Consider the following 13,277-nt stretch of genomic DNA (forward strand, 5'->3'; position numbering starts at 1 on the left):
GAATGGAAATCCACAATCTCTGTAAATGTTCATTGAAATTAATAATAATTAAAAATTTTTAAAAAAGATACTACAACCTTGAGAGAACATGGAATTATGGGTAGAAATTGGGTTCAAATCTACTAGCTGCTCCACAGGAGAAAGATGAGCTATCTCTTCTTATGTAATTTACTGCCTCTTAAAACTTGTTGGAGGGTCTGCTATGAGTATTGGTTTCAACATCAAACAACGGTATTGCTCACTAGTGCCATTTTTGGATTGGCAGCACTAATACTCTTCAGACCACATCACCAAAGCTCCCTTTTTGGATACTGATATTGTAATATATCTTCCAGTCAATTACAGCTCATAGCAGCCGGTGAAGAACAGAGATGAACCATACCATATCCTGTAATTTCTCCATTTGCTTACTTACTATCTCTGATATGCTTGAGCCCATCATTACAGTCATTGTGTCCAATCCATCTCTGTCAGAGTCTTCCTTTCTTAGGCTGACCCTCTACCATTCCAAGCATGATGTTCTTTTCCAAGGACTGATTCTTCCTAACAACATGTCCAAAGTGTGTGAGATGCAACTTCATCATACTTGCCTCCAAGGAGCACCCTGGTTTTATTTTCTCCAAAGCATATTTGTTCTTTTGGAAGTCCATGAGATATTCTGTACTCTTCTTCAACACCACAACTCAAAGGCATTAGGTTATTTTTTATTATGGTGATACATGACTGTGGAAACTATCAAACAGTATCATTAATATTACATGCACGCAAAATACTGCTCAAGATCATTAAAAAATGTCTAGAACAGTACATAGTTAGGGAACTACCAGAATATCAAGCTGAATTTAGAAGAGGCCATGTCACCAGGGATATCATTGCTAATGTCTTACGGATCCCGGCTGAAAGTAATGGATACCAGATGAATGTCTATTTGTGCTTTATTGACTATGCAAAGGCTTTTCACGGTGTGGGTCATGATTAGTTGTGGCTGACATTGAGAATAATGGAAATCCCAAAGCACTTGATTGTGCTCATGCGGACCCTATCCCTGGACCAAGCTGTTGTGCAGAACAGAGTAGAGAAACACTGCATGGTTTAAAATTGGGAAGGAAGTGCATCAGGGTTGTATTCTCTCTCCATACCTATTCAGTCTGTATGCTTAGAGATTATTTGAGAAGCTGAACTCTTAGAAAAGGAGTGAGGCATCAGGATTGGAGGGAGACTCATCAATACCTGCATATGCAGATGATACAACCTTGCTTGCTGAAAGTAAGGAGGATTTGAAGCACTTGTTGCAGAAGATCAAGAAATGCAGCCTTCTGTATAGATTGCATCTCAATGTCAAGAAAACAAAGATTCTTACCACTGGACCGATAGGCAGCATCATGATGAATGGAGAAGAGACTGAAACTGTGAACAAATTCATCTTGCTTGGATCCACAATTAATACCCTTGGTACAAGCAGTCAGGAAATAAGGAGACTCTGCTATCCGAATTATTGAGGAGTAATGGTTTCAGTTTGAGAACTAAGGTGTGTCTGATTCAATCCATTGTCTTTCTGATTACTTGTTATGCATCTGAGAGCTGGGTAATTAATAAAGATGAAAAAGGAAGAATTGATACCTTTGAGCTATGCTGTTGGGGAAGAGCACTGAACATCCCATGGAAGACCAGGAGAACAAACTTATGTCTTGAAGGTGCAACCAGAGTACTCTTTAGAGTCAAGAAGGATGAGGCTTCACCTCACATACTTGGGACATGTTGCTAGGAGGGGATATTCTTTGGAGAAGTACATAATGATGGGAAGGGTAGACGGTTGGTGAATAGAGGAAGACCTTCAACCAGCTGAATTGACATGGTGACTGCTGCAGTGGGCTCTTGTGTGTCAGGAAGTATGAGGATGGCACAGGATAGAACAGGGTTCAGATCCTTTGTTCATAGGGTTGCTATGAGTCATACTCAATGACACTTAAAAAAAACAACAACAGGTGTTTCATGTTCTACCAACTCTGGCCTCTTTCAAGAGAGATACAAATAAAGGAGAAAGTAGAAAGAAGAGTTACAAATTAGTATAATCAGTGGCATGTAGTATAATGCATACGAATTATTGAATAAAAAGCTAAATTGCTTTGTAAACTTTAATTCAATCACAATTAAAAAGGTTTGGAGTGGGGAGGGGGGAAGAGAAAGGTAGTGAGGGTAGCCTTTAATCCAGAATCCTAATTCCAAAACCTTACCTGCTTTATTACACATGGTTGCTGTGAGTTGCTATGATGGAAAACATCTCAGAAGAAATTTCTGGAAATCTGCTCTTAAAAAAATCAGCCCATGAAAACCTTATAGACCACAGTTCCATTCTGAAACCTTGAGTTGGAACTGATGGTTTAGCTGACTGGTGTCTTCTCAGATACATTTCAGTAGGGGAATCATCAGAGTGTACATCAGCTCAGTTGACCACTCCCTGATGATAGTAAGATGTTCATTGGCCCAAACAGAAAATGTCACAATGGAGACTCTTGTGATGATTGTGTATGGCAGTCACAATTGCTCATCACTGATGAGATCCCAATAACAGAGCCATGGGTCTCTTTCAAGCCATGAGGTTGAAACTGTACAGCAACTAGACATTCTGAAGGTTGACCATGTCACCTGGATTCATCCTGACCATGTGGAATCTCAGCTATCTTCCCAGAAGAAGATAATGAGAAATCTTCCAGCCAGAGATAATGAGAAATAATGGCTAGAAAAGCCATGGGATGGGCTGCGGTGTTAGCTTAAAAGTTTGCTTTCCTACCCATTACATTAGCTCCCTCTGGTCTCTTATCTTGACTGCAGACACACAGTCTTACAAATAATCATCAGTGGTGGGACTAGAATAAGAGAGAGTGCTTCCTACTCTGAGCAGCTAGACTTGAGAGAGACTGGAAGGAGACCCTGGTGAGAGTGAGACCCTGATGATCATGGTAGAGAGACTGGCATTGCTGTAGAGGAACTGTGGCAAGGTATAACCAGAGGAGCCATGAGACAAAGGCCACAGTTAGAGGTTTTACTGTTCTTTCTGGATGATTGAAGAAGGAACTGACTTATAACAGCTCTGAGACAAACTTTGCTGGGTGATTTGGGTTTGTGCTACTGAACTGAACTGGGACTTTTACTGTTTGACAAGTTATATTTTGCTGTTAAAATGGCTTGGAACTGCTGGACTAAACCCTGGACTTGCATTGGGTGATATTCTTTGCCTCCTCCACTTCCCTAATAAACCTCACTCTTGGTACCACAACTGTGAGTAGAGTCTGTGAGCCAACAAAGAATATTGAATCCAGTCGTTAGTGGAAATAGGTCCAGGAGTATGGGGGAGTGGCGTGTCTGACATTTGTCCCACTCCTAAATTCAGCTGCTGTTACTTGAAACTCAAGCAGCTGATTTAATAATTACTTAGATTTTCCTTTTTGGATAACAGTTGAAAAACTTAGTATCTGAAAAGTTGAAGACAAGTTGTAGTTTTAAAAGTTTAAGGAAGTCATTGAAACCTACTGGTAAATTCACATGAAAACAGAATATTCAGGATACTTACTATTTCTGATTATGAAGAGGATATAAAATCGTTAAACTAAAGTGTGGGGATTTAACTAGTTATGCTATTGAGTATATTGTTTGGTTAATAATAGTGCTTCTAGACTTTTATTTCTTTATTATTTTCTGAATTGTCTTTTTTTTACTTAATATAAATTGTTGTTGTTGTTGTTATGTGCCTGCGACTCATAGCGACCCTATGTACAACTTTGTATTTATGTACAATTTTGATTTGATTTTTTTTAATATAAATAGGAAATGGTAAAAAGATTTGTGAATTTATAATCATATTTACCTAAATTTAAATCTCAGCTCCTACTCTTAATATATTTCTTTTGACTGTAATTGAACCTCTCACAATTTCTGCTTTTCATCTTTAAAGTACAAGATAATACTTGTAAAGTTGCTATCAAGATACGTAGACTAAAACAAAAAAAAGATATGTAGACTATATTGAGCACATTATGCAGTATATACTTTTAACTTCTGTTTTAAAATACTTAAGATAAAACTTAAGAGCTTTGGTGTCCTAGTTCATAGGGAGTTGTGCTACTAACCCAAAAGTGACATCTCCGGTGGTCCCAATCTACCACTAGTTCCAAGGGAGAAAGCTAGGCTATGTGCTGTTGTGTGACTTACAGCCTATGAAAATCTGCTGGAGACAACTATGAGTCAGTTCCAACTCAAGGGCAAGGGGATAGAGGAAGAGATTAAATACTAATGCCCATAACTTTGATTATTTATTGTACCATGTATATTATTTATAGAAGAACATAATAACTTATACTTAAGATATTATACATAAACTATAAAGAATCTATAGATTATTTTCAGTGATATATTTGTATTTCAAATCTTTGTAATTTATTGTCTTGGAATAATTTATTTCTATTCTTTTTTCTTATTACCTTTTGTTTGACGATACTAGGCTATTAGAAAGTTACATCTAGAAAAATAGCTTAAGGTCTTTTTACTCTCTAACATAAAGGAATCTAAACATTTTGACTTAGGAGCATCCTTTCCACTCTACTATTTAGGTACTGTTACATTTACTATATTAGGGTGAGGAGATGTTGAAGCACATGGCCTCTGACTCTGAAGTTTTTTCATCTGGGAAGTGTGTACTATATGAAAAATTTTTCATAGTACAGAACTAAATTTTTTTAGTAATTCTAATATCAAATAACTTTATAGTTGTATACATTATTCAAAAACTCAATAAGCTTTTAGGGTAAGCTTGAAACAAAGTTTAGAAAATATTACTGTGTTTTATATACTTAAGAATTAATACATTTTACTCAAATAGTGATCATTTTAATTTTAAACTAATAATTTAGAAATAGCATTCAAATGTTTAGCTTTTGTATAGTATTTGTAATTCATGGGTTACATTCTTCCTCTCAAGTACATGGGATTATTAAGAGTTGGCATCAACTGGACTACAAGAAGTTTGGTTAAAGACATATTCTGTCATTAAATAGATAATCTTGTTTCTCCAGTAAGTAGTATGATGGTGGTGAAAACCTGCTGGAGGGTCTGTTCTAACTCGGCAGTATACAACAACAACATGGTAATACATAACTTTTATGAACCACATGAAAATGCATTTATGATTCCATGATTTATAAAATAAGAACCAGTGCATATTTATTCTGTTTTGTAAGGTGAAAGCAGATATTAAGTTACTATAATTCAGCGTGTTTTCAAGTGATCATATTTTCTGTTGTTTCCTTCTCATTTTAGGTGCAGCAGTTGCAGGCATTTACAGAGTCGCAGGGAAAAACATGGCCCCATTGGAAGCGCTGGTGTGGGGTGTTGGACAGACTGTACTGACACTAATCATCTCCTTTTCAAGGATCCTCGCCACACTTTGAGGCTTCTACGGAAATGGCTTACCGTCACATAAGGAAACAGATGTACAGATTCCCTGAAAATGGCATTGATGATAAGTAGAAATGAAATTGTTCAAGAATGTGGAATGAGAAGGTTACAATGCAGCCTTGAGCTGTGTGGGAAGATTGCCCTCTGGTGTTCAAGTGATTGCACTACTGCACTGCACCTTATGTGCCTCCGTCCCAGGCAAGGTGCATCCCACTCTGCGAAGCTACGAGAAAAAGCACCTTGTTTAGCTGCCAATCAGGTTAACATTGGTGTTGAAATCATTGTTCTCAACAGTGTTGTATTAAACTACAGGGACGTTTTGAGGAGTTGATATATATGTGCCAAACTTTTTTTCTTTTTTCTTTTTAACATTGATCATGTGACAGTTTGCAAGTAGATGTAGATGAGTGCTGTGAACATACTTGACTTGAATTCAGGTAAGGTAGTAAGAGTTTTGTTTTGTAAAGCTAAACTTCGTATGAGTGCTGAATACTGAATCACTTAATAAGAGATAAATTATTTGGTTTTTAATGTTGAGTGTTTCTGGGATTTAGGGCTTAATATGTTTAGGCATAATTGTTATTTAATTTATGTGGAAAATACTACTTAATGGAAAACTAGCTAACTGTTTTAAGGAGTCAAAGTAGATCTATAGGGTGCATAATTTTCAGCAACTTAAATAACAACCCCTATAGTTTTCCCTCATGCGTAAATACTCTATATGAATTCAGAACTGTGGGTTACACATATTGATTGTAGTTTGTGTATCATAAAAATTTCATTTTTTTTAAATTTTGTAAGAAAAATACCTGAAAATGCATGTTGCATTTTTTTTATCCCTTCTGAAAGAAAGTGTTTGCCATGTATTTCATGGACAGAAGATCTTTATAATGCGTATCTCAGTGGGATAATATCACCTGTATTTATCTAGATTTTTGACAAAAGTTAAGCAGTCTTTTATTCTGGAGTATTAACTATATATAAAGAGTGGCCTAAATTAGGCTGTGGAAACAAAAAGCCTCATCTGCAGATACAAGTTAGTTGTAAAGCAAGAGTAATAAACTGTCTAAACTTGGGTATATGGCAATATTCTAAGTTTGCCAGGTAAAAATTGAGGGATATGGTAAATAATGAAAAATAATCTGGAAATTAATCTCAGCATATCAATTCAATACTGAGTTATTTTTGAGTGATTAGTTTTAGCTGTTTAGTTTTTATTTATTCTTTGTTACATATGTTTACTAGAATCTACATGATATTTATTGAAAATTGAATGGGCCTCTGTGAAAAACATTTTGAAAAGTTTTAGAAATACACAGTTGTTTGAGTACTGAAATAGGAGAAACACAAATAGTTGGTTAAATATATCTCTTTTTAATGAAATATTTTTGTACCAGGTGCAGTTGATAAATATGGTAACGTAAAAGAAGAATCACTTCAGATAATAAGAAACTAATGACAATGGAAATAGTAATCTGTAAATGATAGTCTCACTAATTTATAACTGTGTTTGGAAAAAAAGTATGCTTATATTGGTTCTATTCATATTTATTATGTTTGTTTACTACACCGTTTTTATTAATTTGGAAACGGAATATAACACCCACTCAACACAATCAGTGAGGATCCTTTTACCACACAGAAGCCATTTTCAGGGATTCCTTAACACCATGGCTTGGAAACTTGTTAAACAAAACAAATAAGCATCTATGCATTCTTGGAGACCTTAGAAATAAAATCTTAAATTTGATTATTCTTATTATACACTTACTATACCTGACATTATTTTTATGTGTTTGTTATTTCCATAATATTTTCTCAAATTGAATTTAGGTATAAACTTCCCCCAAACAGTTTGATTTTTCCTTTTCTGCTATAGTTGAGTTGTGAGCTTTATTTATTTGGCTCTTCTACACATAAAGTACTCATATTCCAGGGGAGTTACCAAATAATATGCCGAAATTGTGTCAGGCTTACAAAATGAATATTTATTTTAACAAGCGATTATTTTATGATTTAGGCAAGTTTTCATAAAGCATATGGTTCATGTTCTAATATTAACCAGAAAATAACTTAGACACATTAAATATATGAACGCATGGACCAAAGAGTTTAAGATTCCTGTTTTCACTCTGGGATGGGAATGTAAGTGTGTGGTTAATATTTAGTCTGTCATGTCTCTTGCAGTAGTAGTATTACCAAATTAAATTTTTTAACTTTGAATTGTGTGTGTGCACTTTTAACATTTGGGAGAATTTTTGGTTCTATTTGGTTTGCTGTTTTCAGTTTTACTCACTAGAAATTTTTACAAATGTTGCTTATTTAATGTTTTGAAATGCAGTTTAATAGTGTGAATGTGTGAAATAGTTTTAGTATTTATTTATATGCTGAGATTTCGTAAAAGTTATTGTTTTTCCTGTGGAGATATGAAACATTTAATTATATATGATAACATAATGATATGTAAGGATATATATCATTATACATTCACATAGGTATAAAGCTGTTACATATGAATACCATCTAATGGGACAGCTTTTATTCAATTAAAGTGAACACTTTAATGTTCTAGAAAAGAATTTGATGTATTTGTTCAGTTGAATGATCTTTCAGATCTGTTTGAGAATTGTTAAGATACATGTCTTAATAGTGCTAGGTAACTTTGTGATTTGACAAAAGCCCTTACTGAAAATTGGGTTGTTGCATACACTTAAAATGTGTATGTTGTTGAGCAGTAAGTTTTCTTTGTGGCAAATGCAAGAAGGAAATAGAGAGTCTCCAACTCTTTTACTCTCAGAGTACTTGATAAAACTTGGCTAACTGTGGAATCCACCCCCTCTAAGAGAAATCCCTGTACAAGCATGCCTCAGAGGTGCTTTGGGCTTGGTTCTAGAATGTCACGATAAAATGAATGTCTCCATAAATTGAATTGCATGATTTTTTTTCTGTTTTCCAGTGCATGTCAAAGTTAGGTTTACCCTAAACTGTAGACTCCCATGTGCAACAGCATTTGAAAAATTTGAGATATTGTGAGGATTACAAAAACGTGACACTCAGTGAGCGCATACTGTTGGGAGAATGGCACTGGTAGATTTGTTTGGCACAGAATTGCCACAAACCTTCAATTTGTAAAAAAGTGCAGTCTCTGCAAAGCTCAAGAAATTGAAGTCCATTTAAAGGAAGTATGCTTGTATGCTCAAACAAATTATTAAATATACTATTTGGAGGTAAATATAGGTAAGTCAGGGCTTTTCATAGAGGCTACAAAATAACATATGAACACAAAGAACAGAGACACGCCTCACCTCTTCATTTAAAGATTCTGTTGGTTGCCTAGTTAATAAGGGAAGTCTTTAATGAAGGCTATGTCCAGTGCATTCAGCTTAATACTTTTATTTTAGATCATTGCCAAGCAATGTTAATTTATTACTCAGTGTATTTTCTTAGTACTTGTAGCATATATTTCCACAGCCACCCAAAAGTTTCATGATTCTATTGTTTTTTTAATGAGAAGCGTCAGTACGTATATAACTTATTTGTGATGTCAGGAATAGAGAGAGATAGTCAAAGAATGTTGTTGGAAAAGGTCTTTGTAGCTATCTAATTAAGATGTGGAAATTGTACTTGGCCACCCTTATATGCCCACGCTGACACTCCCATGTCAACTAATTCAAGTTTATAAATATCTTCTGCGGATCTACAACAAATACTGTACTGAGTATTTCCTATAGTAAGTGCTACGATGTTCATAATGTGGTTTTATAGTTCATCAAGACCTAGCAGGGTTATTTTAAATCCTAAAATAATCGTAATGATATTTTGATTTCTGTTTTCCATTGTCTATTCATGTTCTTTTTCCTGCCTCAAATTCTCATTTTTCTAGTTCATTCATACCTGGTGGAATTTTAATGCTTATGTATCATTTCTGTGATAGTGAAGAGTCCAATCTAGCAGCAGACATTTGAATCCCACCTGTCACTAGTGACTTCTTTGGTTGTTAAGCAAAAATTCAGTCTATGGGTTTCAGTTCCCATTTTGTAACATGAGATTAATACCTCAGAATTGTGAGGATTGAATGGCAAAACTGTAATTGACAGTAAATGACCAATGGAGTGCCATTAAAATACTTATAAAAAATGATATTTTGCAGTACACTTGAATATGTTGGTTAAGTTTACCTGTTCTTCCCCCTCCCCCCCATTTCCTTGTTATCCTTCTGTCTGTTTTAGGAAGGAAACTAGAAACTTCTTTTTATGGTCTTGTCTCTCTTCCCCTCTCCTTCATCTTTTTTTTCAATCCGCAGATGTCTGTCCAAAGACACTTTGGAGTTAGTGGCAGTGTAGATGACAAGGGCCAACAGGATGAAATGAAAAGCTGTGCTTTTTACTGATTAGAATAAGAAGGGTAGAGATAACCAGCATTTGCTCCTTTACATAATTTTACTTCCCAAAGGAGCCTTGGTGGTGCAGTGATGAATCCTTGGCTGCTGACCTGCAGGTTGGTGATTCAGACTCACCAGCTCCACAGCCTCACAGGAGAAAAGATGTGGCTGTCTGCTTCTGTGCTGATTATAGCCCAACAAGCCCTCTGTGGCAGCCCTGTCCTCTCTCAGTGTTGCTGTGAGGCACAATTTACATGATGACACACAATCTTAGCACACTTCCCTTGAATTAACATTCGGTGAACCTCTACTATGTGCAGCTTATCACCTTTGTGTGAAAGGATGGAACAGTGAATAAGATTGGGCCCTTCGTTCTCCCTATCTTTGTCTCTTACCTGGCTGCCTTGAATGTTTGGCTCCAAGTGTAGTGCCCATGCTGAGAGTGGAAATAGGACTTCAGTGTCTCCCAGGTCCTTTATTCCATAGAACGAAGGTGCTTGACCTGTAGTTGCTTTTAACTTAAGAAGTGTATTTATGTCCATTTCATTATTTACCCTTTCATGACCAGTGGGACATAAAAGCACTCACTAGTATTTTCTTATAATGAGGTTTTTGGCAGTGCTGTCACACTGAATGCAGCCAGCAGGAGAGGATCAGTATCACCGATTGTTGTGTAAGGTGATGCATCCTAAAGTTGCCAAACCTTGTGAGTGTATTTCTGGGTCCTTGAGAATTATTTTCAAAGTTGTCTTCATCTGTGATGATTCCATGTTCACACAAATACGTATTTTCAGGCATCCTAAATTATATGTACCTGCTAAGGGATTTAGAGGGCTTCACAGAGTTTAGAGGGACATATATATGTACATAATTGTACCCCCAGAATCAGGGACATATGTGTCCCACATAACATGCATCAAAGTCCACCTTTTGGAACATTTCAGAATGCTCCTTGATTCAATATGTCTTCTATTAATGAAAACACAATGTATCAACCAAATAATTCAAAAGTATGAAAAAAGTGAAATAAAGTTACAAAATATTAAGAGCCCTTTCTGGAATATTCTCAGATAATTTCACTCTTGCATTGTTTCTCTGAGCATTCTCAAGCAGAATGTTTTCTGTCATTTTGAATTTTTTAGAAGATGAAGGATTACTAAAGGCGTCTGACTGGCTTAGATTGCAGAAGAGTTTGGCAGCACTTGCTGTATAACTGGGTCAACTACTGCTTCTGTAACATTCAGGCACCTGAATCTTACTGGTTAAAACTGCCTGCAAATCGGACTCACAAACCCCCTTAACTTCCCATAAGGTCCCACTCCCTTTAGAACATCTTAGAGAGGGATTCTCCAGGATGAAAGGACAGTGTTTAGATAGATGTAATTAGATTTTTCAGATATGCATTATTTTGTAGCAGAGGGAATTGGGTGCTGGTTTCTTTTTATGTGAGACTTCCCACAGTGCATTCTGAAGTCATTGCATTCTTCTGGCATTCGGTTTTGCTCTGTTCTGTGTAGGTAATTCATTGTTGTGGAGGTTGCTAAACTAGTTATCTAAAAAAATTATTTGAAAATTTGTTTAAGGGAGGCAGTGCTTAATTCGTGGAATATTTTTGGAAGGTGCTGAGTTCAGTAGTCTAAGCTATGCTCTGCAGTTACCACGTCCCCTTGCATAGAAATTGAACTTGGATAATAATGGGTTTTTATTTTAGAGAACTAATTTAGCAATTTCTTGAAAATCTTTCCTTTCACATATGGATTTCATTTATAAATGAAGCATGTGTACAGTGGGCTGAGGGTATCATAAGTGCTGGCTTAGAGGAGACTATTCTTAACACGTTATGGTTGTGCAGCGGCTGCTGAAAAATTAACTATAGGCAAGTAAGAGCATGGACCTTTAATTTTTTTTTTACTTTTTAGATTATATTCTGCATCCATATATAGCTATCTTTAATATAAAATAGAAGTCCCCTTTTAGGGAATGTGTATGTAACTGGAACTGGAACACAGTGTGACATAAATTTATGTTAAGAGGAAACTAATATATAATTATCTGAATCCTGAACTTGTAAAACATTTTCTCCTAAATATGGTTACTGATAATAATATTTAAAAGGCATCTTGATTAAATTAATGTTAATTTGACAGTACTGCTTTTGATACAGTTTCCTTGGTTTTTAAATTAAAGTGTTTGCACATCATTAGTTAAGTGCACATCATTTGTACATCTTTGGGAAAGAAACATTTTAACGTTAATGTCATAGAAACCAAAACAGAGGTACTTCTTTGAAGAGTAATAAAAATCATTTGCCTTCAATATTAAATAAAATAATAGTCTAATTGTTGGCACTTACTAGAATTTGTGATACTGAACGCATTTACAATGGAAGAAGTTTTAAAAATTCTCTCTCTCTGTCTTACACACACACACACGATGAACAAATATAAAATTCTACAGTGTTTTTCATTTTATTCCTGTAACTGGGTAAAATACCTATGAATCTACTTTAAGTGTTAACCCTCAAATACAGGCATTTAAGGGCATCAACTTTATATCTTAAAGTTTACCATTTAAAATGTCTTGTTTTAAATAGCAAAAGTATGGTTTTCCTACTGGGTGTTAAAAGACTCACATTCAAATTAGATTAGCTCTCACACCACTGATGAATCATTTAGTAAATCACAATACAGTTTTTAAAAAGCTAAATGATGCTTTAGTACTCTTTAGAGTTAAAATATTTTTTGCAAAGTGAATTTCACTAAATTCAGTGTTGGTATAAATGAATTGGCTTTGTACACCTCACTTGTAACTTGGAATTAGAAATAAGAGCGAGGTAATTGAAGCAGATCGTACCTTGTTAACATCTTATTGATTGATACACATTTAGCCAATTGACTATGACAAGTGACAGCTACTTTTTATTATGTTTTCATAATGTGGCCCTTTTCTCTCCCCCCTTTATTCAAGCAAGTGTGGAATAGGGGAGACTGTAGTAAAAAAAGGTTAAATGTGAGATTTTCATTTAATTTTTTCATGAGCTACTTAGTGTGAACAGTGTTAGTTTTATATGGTAGTACAAAGGCAGGCACTTGGTGTAACCTTTAGACATGTTTATCATCAGGGATTTATTTTTACTATAGAAATACTTAATGTACTGTGAAGCTTAAAAACAGGAAGATAAGTGATGGAGGGTAACGCACAAAAATAAAGGCATTCGCTGAAGTACCCTGTGTTATGTGAACACAGTCTTTTCTGTTAAGACTATAAACTCTACTGTATGTGTACTGCATGTTTACATAATACCTTTTCATTTTGAAGGTTTATTTTAAAAAAGAACTATGTTTATGTACTATACCTAACAAGTTGTAAATATTGTATACTACTGATTTTTAATTTTATATAAACAATTTTTTATTTCCTGATTCATGTAAAAATATCACTGTGT

The 13,277-nt window shown here is 35.2% G+C and overlaps 1 protein-coding gene across 1 annotated transcript in view; it reads left to right on the forward strand.

Annotated features, from left to right (window-relative positions):
- TMEM170B (transmembrane protein 170B) overlaps positions 1-5,444 on the forward strand; it is an 87,111-nt gene extending 81,667 nt beyond the window's left edge. The window contains exon 3 of the mRNA XM_006891630.1: positions 5,314-5,444. Within this exon, the coding sequence (XP_006891692.1) occupies positions 5,314-5,444 (131 nt within the window). The remainder of the gene's footprint in view (positions 1-5,313) is intronic.
- Positions 5,445-13,277: the final 7,833 nt, after the last annotated feature.

The sequence above is a fragment of the Elephantulus edwardii genome, unplaced genomic scaffold, assembly GCF_000299155.1.
Source record: "Elephantulus edwardii isolate Elephantulus edwardi_28Jun2011 unplaced genomic scaffold, EleEdw1.0 scaffold00101, whole genome shotgun sequence".
Classification (NCBI taxonomy): Eukaryota; Metazoa; Chordata; class Mammalia; order Macroscelidea; family Macroscelididae; genus Elephantulus; species Elephantulus edwardii.